This window comes from Bufo gargarizans, chromosome 6 (genome assembly GCF_014858855.1).
Source record: "Bufo gargarizans isolate SCDJY-AF-19 chromosome 6, ASM1485885v1, whole genome shotgun sequence".
Lineage (NCBI taxonomy): Eukaryota > Metazoa > Chordata > Amphibia > Anura > Bufonidae > Bufo > Bufo gargarizans.
In genome coordinates this window covers 276,663,291-276,686,509 of record NC_058085.1, presented here as the reverse complement: position 1 = coordinate 276,686,509, position 23,219 = coordinate 276,663,291, and the positions used below count along the sequence as shown (strand labels likewise).

Sequence of the window (23,219 nt, the reverse complement as noted above, 5' to 3'; positions counted from 1 at the left end):
CGGGAGTTTAAATTTGATTTCCTATCCTCTGTGTAGAACTTCAATACCTGATCAGTGGTGGTCTGAATCAACCCACCCCAGGCCAGTGACGTCACATTTATCAGTTACATGGTCTATGTGAGACTCGGGCACATTCAAGTGTATGGGTCTGTGCTGCAGTCCCACGTACAGCCGCTATATAATGTATGTATTATGCTTGGTAGGCTGCAAGGACGCCGCAGCACTCACAGTAGCACCAAGGCCTCTCCAAACAACTGATCAGTGATCAGATATTGATGACCTATTCTGAGGATTGACCATCAATATTGTACTGCCACAAAACCATTTTAATGACCATAAAATCATGTGTGATATTACTTATGTCTATTTATCTGTAGTATCCTCACCTACTGTGTCTTTCCCCTTTCCCTTGTAGATTGCAAGCTCTTGCGGCCCTTTGTACCAATCTGTTATTAGTTTCATGTTTATGGTATTTGTGTTTTTACGTATTACGTATGTATAACCCCTCTTTGATGTAAAGCACCATGAAAATAATGGCACTTTCAAATAAATAATAATGAAATAATAATATCCATATAGACTACAAGCAATGCTCTCCTATTGACTGTGATGATCAATGGTCCATAAACATGTATGTATGCACATTGGAGTATAGAAACATTTGTGTGTGCACTATGGGGGTTATTTACTAATCTGAAATAGGCCTAAATTAGGCATCTTTCAGGCGCAGATGGCGATGCAATGTTTAGGTCTAAAATTGTTGGCGTGGCATGGGCAGGGAAGGGGATAGGCCGGCAGGTCTGTCTCATTCACCAGTTCCTATGCCTGTTTTAGGCATAGAAAATGGTTTAAATGGAAGACGGCTCGGAAGCTATCTTACATTTAGAACTGGCGCTGGATGTGCCGAAGTTATGGAGAGGCCTGCACCTATTCAGAACTTAGGCAGGTCCACCTCCAGCTATAGGGCTTTATTAAGACTGGCGTCTAAAAGGACGATCTTAATAAATGTGCCCCTATATGTATGTCTCTTGTTCTATTTCTCTGGGCTTGCATACCGTATGTATAATGGATGACTTATACTTGCATTGTGGCTGTATAATAGAAGCCACAACTCTCTGGCAGATCCATTACTTGGCGAAAACCCAGAGGCTCCCAACAGACTCACTGACTTATACTTGGGTTGTCAGGTTATGCCAAGTTGTCCGTTGTTTTGATGGGAAAAATAGTGCGAATCTTGGTTCACCTTTTCCAGGCAAAAATAACAGACACAAAACAGATCTGAACATAGTCTTATAGGAATACATGAAAATCTGACTTCCACACTTTTAATTACTCCATATTTCAGCAGAAAGGGGGGGGGGGGGGGTGTTAAAGGGCATTTGTAAATATAAAACTGACTGACCTATTGCATGTGCGCTTGGCAGCTGAAGGCATCTTTGTTCGACACACATTGCTGAGAAAAATGATGATTTAAAGGGGTTGTCTCACTTCAGTAAGTGGCATTTATCATGTAGAGAAAGTTAATACAAACCATTTACTATTGTATTGTTATTATACATATTGCTTCCTTTGCTGGCTGGATTCATTTTATTCACATTATACAGGGTGGTTGTTTCCATGGTTACAGACCACCCTGCAATCCATCAGTGGTGGCCGTGCTTGCACAATATAGGAAAAAGCACTAGCTTATGTGGGCTCCCATGGTCCTGGCCACTAGAGGCTGATGCTTTTTCGTATATACTGTGCAAGCACGACAACCACTGATGGATTGCAGGGTGGTCTGTAACCATGGAAATGAGCAGTGTATAATGTGATGGAAAAATTAATCCAGTCAGCAAAGGAAGCAATATGGACAATAACAATACATTAGTAATTGGCTTGCATTAACTTTGTCTACATGATAAATGCCACTTACTGAAGTGAGACAACCCTCTGCACTTTAATTGACAGGGCCAGGCAGTGAAAACATAATGCTTGGTCCTGATAATGCTTGGTCCTGTCAATCAAAGTGCAGAGGGCGCAGCAGTTGCAGAGAGAGCAGAGCCTCTAGGTGTAATGGCAACTCCCCTCTTGCTCCTAGGGGTTCATCTGAAGGTGCCCAGGGGCGTCGTTCATGCGGCCACTGCCCAGGCCCCTAGTCTCTTTTCATACCAAACCCCTCCCCTTTCACCCCTCTAGCCCGCCCTAGGTTCTTCTGATTACATCCTCCTCTTAGAGAGAAATCCAGCACCAGCGCCGTTCAGAAGATTTGCCACGCCTGCGCACTTAATTCCCCATTATGGACAGAGGCACAAGAGCGTTTAATGTGCATGGTCCGGCCCGTACATCCCGATCTAGCCGGCCTTGTGCCTCTGCCCATAATGGGGAATGAAGTCCGCAGGCACGCGAATCTGTTGAACGGCGCTGGCGCTGGATTTCTCTCTAAGAGGAGGACCTGAGGGGTGAAAGGGGAGATGTATGAAAAGCGACAAGGGGCCTGGGCAACGGCCGCATGAACGCCGCCCCTGGGCACCTTCAGAAGCTAATTAACATATTGAATAAAAGTGTTTTTCTGAGAAAATCGGCGATGGACAGCAATATGGAAGGTAGCATTCTAATATGAGGAATGTAATGGAGATCCTGATGGTAGTGTTCTATAATGGTGATTTTAGGTGAAGGACTCCCTTTAAGTAAATGGTGGGGCTTAAAGTGTAGTGTACATTGCAATTAGAGCAAACCCTTCAGTCAGTGACAGAGCAGCCTATGTTCTAACCTATAGTTCTTAGAATATCAATAATGGACCAAACAGTAATGGCACGCACATACATATCCAATTCCCAATAGAAAGTAGTACAAATAAAACATCAGTAACCGGTAAGGGCTCCAAAATATAAAAAAAATATAAATATCTTTATATTATATCTGACACATATTGCAAATTATTAAAAATACAACCCACTTGATAAAAATAAATCTAGGGTTAGTGGCAGAAGAGAAGGCAACATCACAGGCCATGGAACCAATACAACAGACTATCAATAACTATAATAATGAGAGCAAAGAGGCATAAGACCCATAACAATAATACAAACATAGGGTAAGGAAGTATGAAAATCACAGGGTGATGGTATATAAAACACTCTTATCTCCCCTACACACCATATGTAAAGACCCAAAATGAAATAAAAGAGGCCAAAAAGGAGCAACACAAAATTAGACATCAAATGCCGAGAGTCTAAACCGTAAAGTAACTACATGGTCACTGTAATATATCGCCAAATGTAAAATAAATATGTATGAAAAATATAAAACTGATTTGATAATTCTCTTCAAATCTAGTGTATGCTTATTTGGAGTGAGGAACACCCGGAGGACCCATTCACCAGGATTCAACAAGAGTTATATAAAAAAATGAATAATGCGATTTATTTTCAGTCTTCATAAAAGCTGATTACTTACAAAAATAGTTTAGGAAGTGTTAATCTATTGTCTATGTGTGAATATGAAAGTCCATAAAGTATCATTGTTGAAGGTTAGGAATCTTCTTCTAAGGTTCCTTGTGTGTCTTCCATCTTCTTAGGCTACTTTCACACTCGCGTTTGGTGCGGATCCGTCATGGATCTGCCCAGACGGATCCGTACTGATAATCCAAACGTCTGCATCCGTTCTAAACAGATCCGTTTGTATTATCTTTAACATTGCCAAAACGGATCCGTCTTGAACACCATTGAAAGTCAATGGGGGGGCGGATCCGTTTTGCATTGTGTGTGTCAGGACTGATCTGTTTGCCTCCGCATTGTCAGGCAGACACCAAAACGCTGCAAGCAGCGTTTTGGTGTCCGCCTCCAGAGCGGAATGGAGGCGGAACGGAGGCAAACTGATGCATTCTGAGCGGATCCTTTTCCGTTCAGAATGTATTAAGGCAAAACTGATCCATTTTGGACCGCTTGTGAAAGCCCTGATCGGATCTCACAAGCGGAAACCAAAACACCAGTGTGAAAGTAGCCTTGGCAGCAACCCCCAACAGAGTGAGTAAGAAGACTACCCCCTTGTCTGTCTCTGTTAGTCATTTATACCATAGATACAGGCGGGTCTTACTAATGTATGGGCTTATACATTGTCATATATGGAGACTTCAAATATAGGTCTTGACATCCTCATGCAGACCTCCCATTGCCAAGTGTATTACTATAGATGGTGTCAGTGTGTAGAGTAATAAATCCTTGATATTAAATACCAATTAATTTTATATCACATTATTTAACAGTCACGTAATAAAGTGAAAAAAAAAAAATGCTAAACCATGGTGCATAAACCAGGTTACCTTATTACATGACTATTACTTACTTTATGAGTTAGACTCTTGACATTTCATTTCTGTTTATTTGTTACTCCTTTTTAGCATCTTTTATTTCATTTTGGCCTTCACATGTGTGTGTGGGGGCATTCTGGGTATTTTATATACTATCACCCTGTGATTTTCATACGTGGTTCACCCTATGATTGTATTATTATGGTTCTTATGCCTCTTTTCCCTCATTACTATATTGATACCAGTGATGTCACCTTTCTCCTGCCATTTATATTATATTCATTATCAAGTGTGTTGTATTTTTTATTATTTACGATACGTGTCAATAAAGAGATTTATGTATTTGGTATATTGTGGCTCTGGTTCATTGTAGGTTTGCTACTGTTCCTAGAGTCTAGATGGAGGAGAGGTGGCAGGTACTGCAGTGTGCATGGACTACCTACGTGTGTGCCGCCGCATGGTACCGCCATATGGCACCACACTCTACCCTAGAACCAACAGCAATCTAAAGTACATTAGGATCTTTAAAAAAAAAAAATCACTGACAAATCCAGTATAAAACATGTTATTTAATTGTGTACAACCCATGAGCAGAAAAAGGAAATTCTTCACCGGGTATTATAGGACACACAATATACAAACCTCTGATATAACACAATGGAAGAGACGTTCCTATAAAACCCAGAATAATTCATGACTTATCGAAAATTGTTAATTTCCAGCAATCAGTCAAATGTACACAAATAATTTACACAGTGCATCCATTTGTAGAATAAATTACAGAGAATATCACATATCTACATGTGGAATGGTAGACCAGAATATTGAGATGTGGGCATCTCATGTATCTTATGGGATACCCCACAGACTGCTGAACGTCATATCCCATGATGCTCAGCCAGATGCCCGCCTTACTATTTCAATTCTGAACATGATGAACTATTAAAAACACAGCTTTTTACGTCATATATAAATCTTTCTTATCACAATATGGCAGTGAAATTGTTTTATAGTATAAACCATGGGCAGTGGGTGTCTGGCAGGTACGCATAAAGTTTAACCCATTCAAATGACCATATTCATGGAGAAGTCATGAATCCACAAGCTGTTATAGACTGCAGTACTCGGAACAGCCTGTGGTGGTGCTAAAGAGGGAATTTTAGTCAGTGCAAGGCCTTCGCCACCTATTGGTTGAAAAAAGTACTATAAAAAATGTTAAAAGCAGTGTTTTTCAATAAAAAGGTGATTTGGGAAGACGGCTTCTCAGTATAAGGCATAAATAATGGCTGAGGTTAAAATTAATAAGATATAATTTGCCACACACATATGTAAAGGCAAATAAAGAACAGTAAGCGTCAGATATCTGATCAACCCCATTCACTGAATTATAACTCAGTCTATAAAAATGTATAATTATCCCATTTACATGAGTTGACCAAGATTACGCAAAAGGGTTTGCGTTTATGTGTCTGGTATTGAAGCTGAACAGGGGTGAACTACAACACCAGAAGTAGCCCGTGAACAAGAGTGGCACTATTTATGAAAAACGGGAGACCATCTATAACTCTTGGGTTCCTTAGTGGATATAAACTTCAAGTGTATCTAAAGGAACAAAGTAAACCACAGCTCAACAGGTTTAACTGATGCAACATCTATGGGAAAGTAGGTGGTTTTAGGAGGAAGTTAGTACCTCTCAGACATCACAGACAAAATGGCAGGTTCAACCCTAAAATGGCCACCTTCACCGCATATAGGCAACATATCAACTTCATAGATAAAAATCATCACAAGACTAATACAATATACTGCATCTACTATGTCCATGTATAAAAGTTTCCAGAAGCTAAGGTTCAAAGAGAAAAATCCAAAAACGTGAAACTATACAAAAATATAATTTTCTTTAGGCAGAGGGAAGGAGCTATGTGGCTGCCATGATGGCATGGTCTCCAGTCTCTACAGGCAGTGGACAGAGCAGTCTTTTTGGCTTTGAGTCTATTAGTTCATTTCTGTTGCCATTCCTATTACGTTTAGGACATTACATGGCTTCCTGCTTGGTGATGGTGGGTTGTGGAATGGAAGTCGGATGCTTGGATACAGCAGTGATTGCTCCGTGAACGATTTTATACTGCTCGGCCCCTGAGCCTGCCGGTGGGGACGGTTGTGGGGTCTCTGGGGCTGCTGGAAAACAAAAGATTTTCAGCGTCAACAAAAATGGCAATAGTTGAAAAATGACAGTATTAGCAGTCGCAACCTAGAGAATTGACTAGAATATACTCACACATGTGTCCATTGTGGAGTTGGGCAGGGACGGTGTTGTTGGCCACAATGACGTTCGTCGCTAGATGCTCCTGAACAAGATGGGGGTGAAGTGAGTGATGGGAGTGGGAGGCTTCATTTGCTGAACCTGTGTGTACCAAAATGAACATTAGTATTGCACATACATTTCCATAACAAGTTAGCTACCCTTTATTCCCATTCTGTGTAAAATGTCATTGATGATTTAGAAGTAGACATGGTCCAAATGGGTCAGTGAAGAGTTCATCTGGATGCAGGGCTGCAGTCAGCACCAGGCAGACCTGGGCAGGTTTCAGGGCCCAACTGGACTTGAGGTTGTCCCATAACAATCTGGAAAACCAAGCTTTGTGCTTGTGGAACCAAGGCTAGAATAGAGAGTAGCGTAGCTTGTGGAACCAAGGGTAGGATAGAAAGTAGCATAGCACTGTTGTAGCACAAGAGCCCCCAAAGACCTGCAGCCAGTCCTGACTGGGGACAAATAAAATGGCCGCCATTACAGACACATTACACACAGTTCCAGAATTTTGGCACTTCTAATAACAGGGAAGTCTAGGGTGAAAACTGTCACCCAAAGATAGTCCCACCATAAGCTATCAAATATCTATAGCTTTATTCCAGTAAAATAAAAAGGCCCCCATTTTATGTGCATGACCATTTATCTCAGTGATGTCAATGTTAATAGTGATTAGATTAGTAATGACTTTTTCTTGACATGTCTGATTTGCTAACTACTTGCATTCCCCATGTAATGTAATTCTGGAGCATCTTTTCTTATGACTCTATATTGTGTCATTCCTTTCTTATTCCTGCTAGAAGTTATGAATTAATTGCTAGCAGTTTGCATTGAAGATCCAGATGGGTGTTACCAGTTGGGTCTGTCTCCCTGAACAGTCTGACACTGGCAGCACTGATTGGATAGTGTCAGGCTGTGCAGGGACAAACTCCCAACTGGTAACAGCCATCTGAACCTTCATTACAGGTCTTTAGATCTGAACATCCTTGCATAGATACTGACCTCCTAACAGCATTTCCTGCAGCAAGTTATCAATCTTGGCCATTCCGAAGAGTTTGACGAACTGGATCTGCTCAATCATCTGCCACGTTATGCTCTGCAGAGTCGGCAACAAAAGAAGCAGTTCTCCAAATCTCCCCCGAGAGTCGTACTGCCGATCATTGATATAATCTTCCAGGCTCACCTGGACCTGGTACCTCATCCTCTTGATTTTTGTTGGGTCGCTTAATCCTTTGGCATCTGGAAAAAACATAAAACGGGGGGAGAAAATGATTGTCTTCTACTGTAATACTAATTATTGAACCAAACTGCCCTTGACCTAGGATGGCACAAGTTCAGGGGACATTCAGTCGGTGCTTAGTTTCTCTGATACAGAGCTCCAAATGCCCTCGATAGATATAGATTTCAAAGATAACATTCTAGCTGCCTGCAACCACCACTAGAGGGAGCTTAAGAGATTACCGCACAGCATGTTATTATTGAGATCATATTTGTCATTCAGAAGTCTGGGAAATCAGGTTGTCAAACACTAAAGCAGCAGTAATGGCAGCCATCCAGCTTTCCTATAAACAAATTTAACTGATTACATTTTTTTTTAAAGGGGGGCTGTCAACCGATCTTTAACTGACGAGTTTTTGTACTTTCGAAGCTCATGAGATGATGGTTGTACTTACCAGGGTCAAAGAATATGATTGCTTTAAGGCAGGAATATTCATTATCGTCAATCTGGAGGTCCTGGAATGGAAGCACTAACTCGTCAAGGATTCTGACAGCCACTCGACCCACTTCAAGTTCGGAGCAGTTTCTTGGCACCACACGATCATTACCTGTAATTAAGTAAAGTTTATGACCTGTTTCTGGCACTGTAAATCGCAGGTGCATACTCAGCCGAGCATATATGTGAATGGGAGTGTAGTTTGTTTATTTCACTCATAACAAAATTATTGGGCTTGGTCCGCAAAAACCGGATCCGCAAAAAACACGGATGCATTCCGTATTTTGCAGAACGGAACAGCTGGCCCCTAATAGAACAGTCCTATTCTTGTCCGTAATGTGGGACGGACACACGGAAACGGAATGCACACAGAGTAACATCCGCTTTTTTGCGGACCCGTTGAAATGAATGGTTCCGTATACGGTCCGCAAAAAAAAAAAAAAAAGGAACGGACATGGAAAGAAAATACGTTTGTGTGCATGAGCCCTTAATGACACCCTTGTTCAATACTGATGTACAACTAGGCAGATTTGCCATTCCTGAGTCTTGAAAAGACCAGAGGGAGTAAAACTTCATTCATAACCAACTTTCCCAGAAATGGATGAAGCTAGGCAACTAGAATTTGTATCAACTTGACAGAAGAAGAGACTCAGAGACCGAAATTTTAATTTTAAGGGGTAATTGATATCAATGAAAGTGTTAGAATGGGCAAAATATACCAGTATTATAAAAATCATTCAAAATCCTTTTAGCTATGGTGTATTGAACATTATTTGCTTCTGACAATTTTGCACCCATTCCACATAATCTGGAGTGCTGTGTATGGAGCTAATCATCTAGATTGCAGCCGGCACCTTTTGTATCATAAATCCACAAATCCATAAGACAAAAAAAAGTTTATCCTTCATCAAACCCTCTGTAACCGCTGGGCCTTGTTTCATGTAGACTTCTTTATGAGTCTGGCCTTTTTTCGTGGTGAGTGGGCTGCTTATCAGTGTGGGTCACTAATGTTTAACACATAATGATATCATGTATTATCTGGGGGTGTTACAGCGTTTGCTATCTTAACGACATGCCATAAACATGATGTCAAGAGCTCTGTTTTTGTCGCAAACAGTAACTTGGAGACTGAAATGACCAGGTAATTTGGCATAAGGGGAATAGTTTAGATACAAAACACCAAGCGGCACCATTTTACATCAGATTGTGAGCTTCTGAGATCAGGGGAAGAAGGAGAAATGTGGGGTCATATCTCCCACATGGGCAATAACAGATCCCAGGATGCATGCATTACAACAGTCAGTGGATGTGTTGCTCCCCTTCCATTACAACATGCAGCAAAAGCAGGCAGCAGGGGGCTGGCTTCTCTATACTGCCTCTGACTGCCCCCCACCCAATTTTCTGCGACTGAGACCCACCTAGAAGTAAAACATCCTTGTAAATCATTGACCTCTTTGCAGCTCCGAGAAGTAAGTGTTCGCCTGCATGTGCACGTAACAGCGCCACCTAGGAACAAAAAGGTGGTAATGTGAGAAACATGCTCAAACTCATTGGCGTGACAGAAAATTTGCATTAAGTGGATGTGTTCGGGTTAAGTGGCTTTCACATCAATCTAGCACAACCATATTGGTGGACTGATGAAGGGTTAGAGTTATCATGTGTTTTTGGTCATCCCACCTATAGACACTAAGAGGCAGCATTGAGCATTTTTGCCCAATTCCTACTGCACCATGAGAGTTGTTCCTTAACCAGGACTTAATAAAGCTTGGCCATCAACAGAAGAAGTTAAAAAATGAATAGGATGAGCCGGATCCCTCACTTCGTTAACCATTGTTACTGTCACCCAGTTAAGCATCAAAGGTTCTTGAGGACAGAGAGGTTAATGAGTGGACGGGTCAGGTGCTGGATGGACTCTGTGAAGGACAGGGCTGGATAATTAGTGTCAACCCCACAGTGTGAACCTCATTACAAACACATGAAGGGTTTTCTGGCAGGAAATTTCCTTTGATGTTCTCACACTGGCCGAAGGGGCACACAGAAGCCAGGGCTAAAAGTCATGTAAAAAATTTCAAGACATAAAATATATGAAACATTTGGAAGAATTTACAACATGGGACGGATGAAGGGTTGTTAGCCCTGATACCGAAGGTAAGCTCTACAGTTCTTGTTGATTGGACCCACCAGCAGGTAGGGACTCTAAGGTTCCTAAAGATACCAGCATCAAAATATAGGATCATTGGGCATACAGAATACGCTGAGGCCAATTATCTGAAACCACTAATTCTACATTACACCACAGGTGATGACATGGGCAATCCAAGATGACTGCCTGATAGATAGAATTCTCTAGGTGCCAGGAGCCCACCAGAACTTGGGATAGAGCACCATGCAATAATATCTCCCTGTCTGTGCAACATATCTCCAGAAGGTGGAAATCATTCACTATGTGAACCTACCTGATCATCTAAGGGAAGTTCACAGAACGCTGGGATGTATTTGGCCCATTCCACAAGGACCAAGAGCTGTTGTTTCATGGAATCGCAGACGTCTGTGATACTGGCAATCTTCTTGCCTCTGATGTCTGTATTCAACATGGAGACTGATGACGTTATCTGTAAGAGGAAGGACTAGTTGTCATATCTATCATTCCGTCTACCTATCTATCTCATATCTATCTATCTTCATAATTTTCCTAAATATCATAAAGCCATGTAACACATTTGCACACTGCAGCGTCCTAGATCTCCCTGTAATCTTCTAACTAATTTAAAAATCCAATGAACAAGGTAATTACTAAACTACAGACACAAAAGCACTAACTATAGGCTACCAAAGTACTAGTCATGGGACTTGACATACAGTATCTCACAAAAGTGATTACACGCCTCACATTTTTGTAAATATTTTATTCTATCTTTCGATGGGACAACACTGAAGATCTGACACTGTGATACAATGTATAGTAGTCAGTGTACAGCTTGTATAACAGTGTAAATTTGGTGTATTCTCAAAATAACTCAACACACAGTCATTAATGTGTAAACAGTTGGCAACAAAAGTGAGTGAAAATGGCCAAATTGTGCCCAAAGTGTCAATATTTTGTGTGGCCAACATTATTTTCCAGCACTGCCTTGAGTCTCTTGGGCATGGAGTTCACCAGAGCTTCACAGGTTGCCACTGGACTCCTGTTCCACTCCTCCATGATGACATCACGGAGCTGGTGGATGTTAGAGACCTTGCGCTTCTCCACCTTCTGTTTGAGGATGCCCCACAGATGCGCAATAGGGTTTAGGTCTGTAGATATGCTTGGCCAGTCCAGCACCTTTACCCTCAGTTTCTTTAGCAAGGCAGTGGTCATCTTGGAGGTGTGTTTGGGGTCGTTATCATGTTGGAATACCGCCCTGCGGCTCAGTTTCTGAAGGGAGGGGATCATGCTCTGCTTCAGTATGTCACAGTATATGTTGGCATTCATGGTTCCCTCAGTGAACTGCAGCTCCCCACAGCTCATGCAGCCCTAAACCATGACACTCCCACCACCATACTTAACTGTAGGTAGGACACACTAGTCTTTGTACTCCTCACCTGGTTGCCGCCACACACGCTTGACACCATCTGAACCAAATAAGTTTATCTTGGTCTCATCAGACCACAGGACATGGTTCTAGTAATCCATGTCCTTAGTGTCCATTTACACGTCCGTTGTTTCTTTCCTGATCTGTTCCGTTTTTTGCGGAACAGATCTGGACCAGATCTGGACCCATTCATTTTCAATGGGTCCTGAAAAAAATCGGACAGCACAATGTCTGATTTTTTTTCAGGACCCATTGAAAATGAATGGGTACAGATCTGGTCCAGATCTGTTCCGCAAAAAACGGAACAAATCAGGAAAGAAACAACGGACGTGTGAATGGACCCTTAGTCTGCTAGTCTTCAGCAAACTGTTTGCAGACTTTCTTGTGAATCATCTTTAGAAGAGGCTTCCTTCTGGGACGACAGCCATGCAGACCAATTTGATGCAGTGTGCGGCCTATGGTCTGAGCACTGACAGGCTGACCCCCCCCCGCCCCATCCCATCCCTTTAACCTCTGCAGCAATGCTGGCAGCACTCATACGTCTATTTTGAAAAGACAACCTCTGGATATGACGCTGAGAGCATGTGCACTCAACTTCTTTGGACGACCATGGTGAGGCCTGTTCCGAGTGGAACCTGTCTTGTTAAATCACTGCAGCTCAGTTTCAGGGTGTTGGCAATCTTCTTATAGCCTAGAGCAGTGGTGGCGAACCTATGGCACGGGTGCCAGAGGCGGCATTCAAAGCCCTCTCTGGGGGCACCCATGCCCTGTAAAAAGTGTAAGGCGTACCAATATGCCTTAGACTTTTCCTGCCATTCACCAGCGCAGCGTGCACTATGTACAGCACAGGCAGTGCACTGAATGTAGGCAGGCTATTATAGCTAAATGATAAAGTACATGGAAGATATACTATACTGGACTGTAGTATTCAGGCTAAATTGCCGTGTTGGCACTTTGCGATAAATAAGTGGGTTTTGGGTTGCAGTTTGGGCACTCTGTCTCTAAAAGGTTCACCATCACTGACCTAGAGCCTAGACTGTCTTTATGTAGAGCAACAATTCTTTCTTTCAGATCCTCAGAGTTCTTTGCCATGAGGGGCCATGTTGAACCTCCAGTGGCCAGTATGAGAGAGTGTGAGGGCGATAACACCAAATTTACCACACCTGCTCCCCACTCACACCTGAGACCTTGTAACACTAACGAGTCACATGACACTGGGCAGGGAAAATGGCTAATTGGGCACAATTTGGCCATTTTCACTTAGGGGTGTACTCACTTTTGTTGCCCGCGGTTTACACATTAATGGCTGTGTGTTGCTATTTTGAGGGCACACCAAATTTACACTGGTATACAAGCTGTACACTGACTACTATACATTGTATCAAAGTGTCAGATCTTCAGTGTTGTCCCAAGAAAAGATATAATAAAATATTTACAAAAATATAAGGGGTGTAATCACTTTTGTGATATACTGTATATACCCTCATATACGGTACATATCATATAATACGGTAGTTATACACACATTCTTGCCAACCTTCTGGCAAGACAAGATTGTGTGTGCTGCTGTATATTTTTAGGGGGCTAGCCATGCCCGTATGCCATAAACCACTTTCTGTTGGCCCACACCCCTTTATGTGCTGTGGCACTGCTACCATTCTCTGTAAGTTGCAGTTGGGGCTGTGTCTGATGATGCTGCATCGGCAACACACACAACTAGGCGGTAATCTCTGGGAGGTACCCGGAGTATTGCTCTGTACCCAGGTGATTTGTTAACTCTTACGGGAGTCTGGGAGGTCTCCGTTTTTTTTCTGGGAGCAAGTATGGTTATACATGTGCTATTTAAAAAAAAATCATGACCATCCCATGACTGTTCATACCAGTGAAATTCAGAAATGTCCACTTCCCACCCAATTTTTACTGAAAGCGAAACACGATCCCTAATTATAAAATGTCCATAATTTCAGGCAGGAAAAAACGCTCCATCGTGACAGAACCGCCTGTTGTACTCCCAGTCTCCTGCCTTGTGCTGTTCAATCAGTGCGCTCAGTGACACAGGCTTAAACAAACAGCCTGAAAAAACAACCATTTCTAATCAATAAGCCATGACCCACAAAATGAGGTCTGATCTAGAGGTGGCCGGGTCACTCATTTACTTATCTGAAATGGGGACATTTCCTGTACAAAGAAAGAAAATCATCTCTGTAGGATAAATGACATTATAATGACCTGCAGCAACTTGTGGGCCCCTAATAATAAACTGATTGGGCTGCTGCTCCCAGCTGTAATCTGTGGGGGGAGCCAGAGAGCAAATGATCAATTCCTCTGTAGCGCCACCGCAGGAGAAATAAAGCACTACACAGTGCACACTGGAATCAATTGTCTGTATGTATAAAGTACCAATATGATGAGTCCTCCAGAGAAAGAGAGACGCTCTTATTATCTCTCCACTCTACTAACAGATGAGGGTCCTGGGGTCAACACTTTGCCTGGGGCAAGACCAGTGAGCCCTATTAAATTGCTTGTATTTTTTCCACTTAGATTTTATGTGGGTCCATCATTTGCGCGTTCGGTATTTTTGCAGTACCACCTGATATTATAGTATGTTGCACTAAATGATAAACCCAGCTCTGCTACATCTGAAAAAAGCTGGTGTCAACTCTTTGCAAGATGGGTGTATATTAAAATTCATACTCTGGACATAGGGGGTCATTTACTAACAGAAATATGTCTATATTAGGCGTATTTCTTGTGCAGATTGTGGCGCAAAGAACCAATCTGTGACTTTTCTCCGTTCACGCCAGGTCTAAAAAAGTGGGCATGGGCAGGGAAAGGGGATTTTGTACGCCAGTTTTAGGTGTAGAAAATGGTCTAAATCTACGCCAGCAAGGAAGCCGGCATAGATTTGGAAGCGGCGGTGGATCTGCAGAAGTTATGTAGAGGCCGGTGTCTCTACATAACTTCGCGGATCCACCACCAGCGCAGAGGCTTATTAGGACGTTTTAGACAGGGGTCTTATTAAATGACCCCCACGCACAATACAAACCTAAAATGCTGCCTTATTATGGCTTAAACCTGACAATCTCAGCTCTGCTGCATCTGACAACCTCATCTCTGCTGCACATTAATTAACTCCAAGCCTAAATACTAAAGCATTCAGTGGCCTACCTGCTGCGATAAAACCTCAGCTTGGATTAAGACATTGATGGACGGCAGGCTGCTGTCCTCATAGCTTGACCTCCGTGTGCTTATCCGGTCTCGTTCATTTTGTACAGCTGTAAAGGAGACACAAGGGTTAACAGAGGTATGGGACTGGGGCAATGGGAAACAATCCTAATTCTGCTCATCCATTGAAAAAATATAGTACTCAGTAAGGTGTGAAAGGGGTTAACGAAGCCTGACCAACACATTATGAGATCAAAGTCAGTGGACATCTTATTCTGGAGTATGGGGATGAGACTGTCAGGGAAGACTGGTTCCCAATTCTGCAGCGGAGGAGGGAGTCGAAATAGTCCCATAGATAGATGGATATCTGTCTATAGGACTTACCTGCTGTTTTTATCTGGTTATTAATCCTGTGATGTGTTATTCTCTGTTCACAGAAAGCTAATATCAAAATTCTGCTGGTTCCCTGTGACCGGAGAGGAGTCCACTGTGGGAGCTCAGATGGCAGTCCTATAGGTACAGCTGAGCTGTAAAGTCACAGGGTGGATACATTGCGTACAGACTCTAAAAAGGATCCGGCTAAATTTTACTTTGGGCGTGACTAGAGAAGAAAACAATAACTAGCTCAAAAATTAAATTTGCATACTTATTAAAGGGGTTATCAAATTAAAAATATTCAAAATTTTTCAAACCAGCACATGAAACTGAATATTTTTGTAATTGCATGTAATTACAAATTTTGGATAGCCAGCGAGTTGTTCAATGAAATCTATCTGTATAGCGCCACTTGCTGCTTGCTCTTTTTCAACATTTTCTTTCCACTTCACAGTTCTATCCTTCAACTGCCACCAGCTGCACCAGACAGGGCACGCCCCCTGAGAAGGGACGCGCTTCTCAGCTGCCAGCTTGAAATAAAGCTAGCAGAGCAATCGGGGCAATGGATGAGGAGATCACTGGATCCATGGGAGGTACAGGGCTGGTTCTAGCTTTGTTAGAAAGAGATCGTCATGGACTATATGATGTCTGATTTTCATTTACATTACTCATGCGATAACCCCTTTAAGTTACTTAGCTTTTGATGAAGTTTACCTTTAAATTCTAATACAAGCAAGTGTATGGAGAAGCAGAATAGGCCCAGTCCACAATGTAGCGGCCTTTTCACCATCTGGGCCCTGATCAAGCCGGGAGAGAATCAACACGGTATTTACAGCAGCACAGCACAGACAAGTGGGTCTATGTCTGAATATGAAGAGAGTCTAGTTGAGATTACAGCTAAGATTAGCCAATGGACTTCACAAGCACCAGTGACCGGGAGAGACTTCTGGGACATAGTGAACCTGAATACTTCAGGAGAGCATCCTACATAACATAATGAAGCAGAGAGTTTGCCTGCCACGATGGAGAACCCCCTTATTGGATTGCTCAATATAAAGTAAAGAAAACATTATATTCAGTACCTGAATGCTAACAAGTGGACCTATTGTAAACCTATATCAGCAACAATCTATTTCTAGCCTGTTAGAGCAACTGCCCTAGGAAAACTCATTAACTGACAACTGCCCAGCTAACAGGATTACAACATATTTGATATTTGAAATATTACCTTCTTCTGTACTAATGGACTGTACTGACTACCTAATGACAAGTGATTTAGTAAAAGTTCTGTTGTTTACTACAATTGACAATCCTTCCTACCAACTTCATTTGCACCTAACGGTGCTGGTGTCACGAACACAGGGGCCCAGCCACCAAAGCACCTTAAGCATACCCATTACCATCAAGGGCACCTCAACTTCCATCTGGCTGGTGTTCCCTGCAATAGAGAGTGCCCTGAGGATTCAGTGCTGTCTTTCTCATCACTGCACACCGGTCCATGGAGGCTCTGCTAACCGTGTGTACCAAAAACGACTACTACCCCCATCGGCCCACCGTAGCCTCATGTGTTGCCCCTGCGACTCGGTCCACTGCAGAAGCACAATCGGCAGAACTGGCCATGGTCAGGTATGTACTGGACCGCCAGGTGTTATACTTGTAAGTAAATAATTATCTGGCACGTAATATCACAGTTTATTCGGGGTTAACTAAGGAAACATTCAGTGTTTGCCAAGTGATTTGAGCTCATAAAGTGATTACACGGTACAAATAGCCAAACCACGATTGGCACTGTGATTTTCCTATAATGCACAGTGACGCTGCTGAAATCCCTGCAGCAACGACAGGACGTACATGACCTGATAAGCTCCCATTCACACATCGGACTGCTAAAATGCCAGGCTGAACCCGCCATTGAACGGAATGGAAACCTCAAGCAGGGACATTTTCACTCCTAGCGCCTCAGTCATTGGGTACATGGACCCACCCCCACCCTGTGTTCTACTGCATTATCAGTGCCAGGATGTCCCCTAAATATTTACTCAGTGTCCATTGGTCAGGGACCTAATGTCAAAACTATTGAATATTAACAGAAGTAGTAATATAGGTAAATATAAGACGACCGGACCAAGAACGGTCCCAAAATATTGTAATCACAATGTCCTGAGACCCCAATCGTCAGGGTGTCACTGTCCGGGATCCTAGTTTTCAGGGTGTCACTGTCCTGTCTCCTAGTTGTCAGGATGTCACTGTCCTGTCTCCTAGTTGTCAGCATGTCACTGTCCTGTCTCCTAGTTGTCAGCATGTCACTGTCCTGTATCCTAGTTGTCAGCATGTCACTGTCCTGTCTCCTAGTTGTCAGCATGTCACTGCCCTGTATCCTAGTTGTCAGCATGTCACTGTCCTGTCTCCTAGTTGTCAGCATGTCACTGTCCTGTCTCCTAGTTGTCAGCATGTCACTGTCCTGTATCCTAGTTGTCAGCATGTCACTGTCCTGTCTCCTAGTTGTCAGCATGTCACTGTCCTGTATCCTAGTTGTCAGCATGTCACTGTCCTGTCTCCTAGTTGTCAGCATGTCACTGTCCTGTATCCTAGTTGTCAGCATGTCACTGTCCTGTCTCCTAGTTGTCAGCATGTCACTGCCCTGTATCCTAGTTGTCAGCATGTCACTGTCCTGTCTCCTAGTTGTCAGCATGTCACTGTCCTGTCTCCTAGTTGTCAGCATGTCACTGTCCTGTCTCCTAGTTGTCAGCGTGTCACTGCCCTGTATCCTAGTTGTCAGGATGTCACTGTCCTGTCTCCTAGTTGTCAGCATGTCACTGTCCTGTCTCCTAGTTGTCAGCATGTCACTGTCCTGTCTCCTAGTTGTCAGCGTGTCACTGTCCTGTATCCTAGTTGTCAGCATGTCACTGTCCTGTATCCTAGTTGTCAGCATGTCACTGTCCTGTCTCCTAGTTGTCAGGGTGTCACTGCCCTGTCTCCTAGTTCTCATGGTGTCACTGTCCTGTATCCTAGTTGTCAGCATGTCACTGTCCTGTCTCCTAGTTGTCAGGGTGTCACTGTCCTGTCTCCTAGTTGTCAGCATGTCACTGTCCTGTCTCCTAGTTGTCAGGGTGTCATTGTCCTGTATCCTAGTTGTCAGTGTGTCATTGTCCTGTCTCCTAGTTGTCAGGGTGTCACTGTCCTGTATCCTAGTTGTCAGTGTGTCATTGTCCTGTCTCCTAGTTGTCAGGGTGTCACTGTCCTGTATCCTAGTTGTTAGCATGTCACTGTCCTGTATCCTAGTTGTCAGCATGTCACTGTCCTGTCTCCTAGTTGTCAGCATATCACTTTCCTGTCTCCTAGTTGTCAGGGTGTCACTGTCCTGTCTCCTAGTTGTCAGTGTGTCACTGTCTTGCATCCTAGTTGTCAGGGTGTCACTGTCCTGTATCATAGTTGTCAGTGTGTTACTGTCCTGGGACCCCAATCATCAGGGTGTCACTGTCCGGGATCCTAGTTGTCAGGGTGTCATTGTCTTGTATCCTAGTTGTCAGTGTGTCATTGTCCTGACTCCTAGTTGTCAGCGTGTCACTGTCCGGGATCCTAGTTGTCAGGGTGTCACTGTCCTGTATCCTAGTTGTCAGGGTGTCATTGTCTTGTATCCTCGTTGTCAGTGTGTCATTGTCCTGACTCCTAGTTGTCAGCGTGTCACTGTCCGGGATCCTAGTTGTGAATATGTTACTGTGCTATATCCTAGTTGTCAGCGTGTCATTGTCCTGTATCATAGTTGCCAGTTTGTCACTGTCCTGTATCCTAGTTATCAGAGTGTCATTGTCTTGTATCCCAGTAGTCAGCATGTCCCTGTCCTGTATTGTAGTTGTCAGCATGTCCCTGTCCTGTATCCTAGTTGTCAGCATGTCCCTGTCCTGTATCCTAGTTGTCAGCATGTCCCTGTCCTTTATTGTAGTTGTCAGCGTGTCCCTGTCCTGTATCCTAGTTGTCAGCGTGTCCCTGTCCTGTATCCTAGTTGTCAGCATGTCCCTGTCCTGTATCCTAGTTGTCAGCATGTCCCTGTCCTGTATCCTAGTTGTCAGCGTGTCCCTGTCCTGTATCCTAGTTGTCAGCGTGTCCATGTCCTTTATCCTAGTTGTCAGCGTGTCCCTGTCCTGTATCCTAGTTGTCAGCGTGTCCATGTCCTTTATCCTAGTTGTCAGCATGTCCCTGTCCTGTATCCTAGTTGTCAGCATGTCCCTGTCCTTTATTGTAGTTGTCAGCGTGTCCCTGTCCTGTATCCTAGTTGTCAGCATGTCCCTGTCCTGTATCCTAGTTGTCAGCGTGTCCCTGTCCTTTATCCTAGTTGTCAGCATGTCCCTGTCCTGTATCCTAGTTGTCAGCATGTCCCTGTCCTGTATCCTAGTTGTCAGCATGTCCCTGTCCTGTATCCTAGTTGTCAGCGTGTCCCTGTCCTGTATCCTAGTTGTCAGCATGTCACTGTCCTGTCTCCTAGTTGTCAGCGTGTCCCTGTCCTTTATCCTAGTTGTCAGCATGTCACTGTCCTGTATCCTAGTTGTCAGCGTGTCCCTGTCCTGTATCCTAGTTGTCAGCATGTCACTGTCCTGTATCCTAGTTGTCAGCATGTCCCTGTCCTGTATCCTAGTTGTCAGCGTGTCCCTGTCCTGTATCCTAGTTGTCAGCGTGACCCTGTCCTGTATCCTAGTTGTCAGCGTGTCCCTGTCCTGTATCCTAGTTGTCAGCGTGTCCCTGTCCTGTATCCTAGTTGTCAGCGTGTCCCTGTCCTGTATCCTAGTTGTCAGCGTGTCCCTGTCCTGTATCCTAGTTGTCAGCGTGTCCCTGTCCTGTATCCTAGTTGTCAGTGTGTAGTGTGTCTTTGTCCTGTAGCCCAAGTGTCAGTGTGTCATTGTTCTATACCTTACGGGTCCTTGTGTCATTGTTCTGTAGTCCGTGTCGGTGTGTCATTGAATTGGAACCTTAACCCCTTAAGTACTGGGCCCATATTTGGTTTTACATTTTCTATTTCTCCTCCCCACGTTCCAATAGCCATAACTTTTTGTAATTTTCCGTTCATATAGCCACATGAATGCAGATTTTTTGTGTGGGATAAGTTGTATTTTTTAAGTGCACCATTTAATTTACCATGTCTGTTATAGGAAAACAGGAAAAAAATTATTTGTGGGGTTAAATAAAAAATAAATAAAAAACACAATTCCATCAAGGTTTTTGGAGTTTTGACATCATGATGCTCACTGTGCGCTAAAAATGACATGACATTCTCATTCTGCGGCTCAATACGAATACGTGGACACCAAACTTGTATAGGTTTTTTACTACTTTTCAAAAATATAAACCTTTGAAAAAAATCTAAAATTTTCTTTGCATCGCCACTTCTGAAAGCCATAACTTTTTTTTATATTTCCATCCACAGAGCTATATGAGGGCTTAATTTTTGCGGGACAAACTATATTTTTGTCCTGGTACCATATTTGTGGTACTTTCGACTATTTGATCACTGTTATTCAATTTTGTTTGGGGGGGGGGGGAGATGCCAAAAAAATGGCAAATCGTGTTTTTTTAATAATTTGCCCGCACAAGAATTCTTTTAAAATATTTTAATAGTTCACACATTTGTGGATGCGATTTCACTGCTGGGGCTCCGATCGGAAGGTAGAGGGAGCTGCATCCCTCTACCTTTACTCACAGGTGCTGCGATCAGGGCTGATCGTGGAACCTGAGGGGTTAAAGGACGGGGTTCGTTGGGATAGCCGTTCTCTGTCATTGTGGCAGGGTGCCTGCTGTATGATACAGCCGGCACCCACCGCGTATGGAGCGGGGTCACTGCAGCAGTGGGCTCTATACATTCTCTCAACCACCGCGACGTATGGGTACGTGACGGTGGTTGAAGTGGTTAAAGTTTTTTTTTTTGGTCGGATTAAAAAAGTTTAACAGTGGCCGGCAAATGGTTTAAATTTTTTTTATAAAAGATCTTATACTCATTGATCCCTGCTGCAGCAATTCCTACCAGCTCCTGCTGTGCTCCGCTTCCTACTCTCATCCCAACACAGCAGAAATTAGCGGAGAATAGAGCTCAACCGATCACTGGCTGAGGCAAGTCATTGCTGTAGCCAGTGATTGGCTGAGCGGTATTCCCAGCTGCTATCAGGACGAAAGCAGGAAGTGGAGCAAAAAACAGCGGCGGTGGGGATCTGTGAGCATACGTTTTTGCAGACGACTAGCACACTTTTTTATATATATATGTCTGGAAAACATTTAAAGAAAACGTGCCATCAGAAAATTTCCTATTATTAAAATCAAGTTTTTTATGTAAAATATTCTTTTGAAAAAAATTTGGTGATGCTATTTTTCATTTTCATGTCACCATACTTTAAAAAATTATAAACTCATTCAACTCATTATTATCACAGGCAGGATTACAATGAAAGAGAACACTGATACACAGACAAAATATACGGTAATTCACTATTTGCAGTAGGCAATGCTGACAGCTTATCTACTCCCCTCCCTGCACAATGACCTCTGCACAGCTCACACAGCATGTCTACAGTCATCTCCTGTCCACTGGTCATAGGGTTGCTCGAAAGTATGGGGCACATTTATTAAGACCGGCGTTTTAGACTGGTTCTTAAATGCCGCTGCTTCTAAACGTAAGCCAGCTTCCTTGCTGTCATATATTTAGACCTTTTTCTATGCCTAACCCAAGCGTAAAAAAAATGATAAATAAGATGAGCCTACCGGCACGTCCCCTTCCCACAACTTTAGACCTGGCGTGAGCGACGATAAGTCGCAGATTGCGGCACAATTAACTGTTGTGCCACAACATGCGCCTGAAATACCCCTAATTTAGGCGAATTCCAGCTTAATAAATGACTCCCTATACGTCTAAATATTGCTTAAAGTAGCTAAAGGGAAGATGTGCCAATGTCAGGTAAAGACAATAGAATAAAAAACTACAATGGGGAAAATAGAAACAGATAAGAATAAAGGAATATGTTTCAGTATCTGTTTTTAATTAGTAAACTAGATATTGAAATGATTCTTTTATTCTTATATTTTTATTCTTATCAGTGACCCCAAGTATCAGTATGAAATGTTATGGGATTCTCAGAACAAATGATAAGCTGGGAACATGGATACTAGAACATCAAGTCCTGGGACATGAATCCGAACCCTTGTGTTGTCATTGATGTGGGATGCCCAAAGCATATCGTTCCCAGTAGATGTACATATGTGCCAAAAACACACCTCCAAACCTGGCATTATCTACACTGAAATCAGCCAATATTTAATAAGCAGATAGTATGCTTGACATCTGCAGACTGAACCCACAATGACTTCCAAACATGAGGTGTATGTCCCTGGAAGGAAATTCCCTTGTATTAAAGAGGACCTTTCATGGGTCAAGACATTATGAAATAACTAGCGCGGTCCAATCACAGCGGAAAGCATCACAGCCGGGGAGAAGGTGAGAAGGAGACGCCCATTGAGAAACAGGGCAGTCTCCTCCTCCCTGTACCGATGCTATTCATTACATACACACCAGCCGGGAAAACTGCAGGGGGGCACAGCGGGCGAACGGACAAACTAGTAAGCAATATTATATCCCTGCATTATGCCCTACATATCCTGCTAGTTATTTCATAATGTCTAGACCCATGAAAGGTCCTCTTTAAGAGCCCTTTACACGGGTTGAACAGACCATCACTAACCAGTGTTCATCGTAACGCCCATTAGCGATGATCTGGCCGTGTAAATGCACTGCCGCTTACCATTGGGTAATTGCTC

The 23,219-nt window shown here is 43.1% G+C and overlaps 1 protein-coding gene across 2 annotated transcripts in view; it reads right to left on the bottom strand.

Moving 5' to 3' along the window:
• Positions 1 to 4,845: 4,845 nt before the first annotated feature.
• Positions 4,846 to 23,219, bottom strand: part of HNF4A (hepatocyte nuclear factor 4 alpha) — a 36,591-nt gene continuing 18,217 nt past the window's right edge. The window contains exons 4-10 of one of the 2 annotated variants that reach the window (XM_044298275.1): positions 15,054 to 15,160; positions 10,770 to 10,925; positions 9,732 to 9,819; positions 8,273 to 8,425; positions 7,602 to 7,838; positions 6,570 to 6,695; positions 4,846 to 6,469 (exon numbers count right to left, since the gene is read on the bottom strand). In XM_044298275.1, coding sequence (XP_044154210.1) covers positions 6,327 to 6,469; positions 6,570 to 6,695; positions 7,602 to 7,838; positions 8,273 to 8,425; positions 9,732 to 9,819; positions 10,770 to 10,925; positions 15,054 to 15,160 — 1,010 coding nt within the window. In that variant the 3' untranslated portion in view covers positions 4,846 to 6,326. The remainder of the gene's footprint in view (positions 6,470 to 6,569; positions 6,696 to 7,601; positions 7,839 to 8,272; positions 8,426 to 9,731; positions 9,820 to 10,769; positions 10,926 to 15,053; positions 15,161 to 23,219) is intronic. The other variant, XM_044298276.1, reaches the window with a different exon arrangement.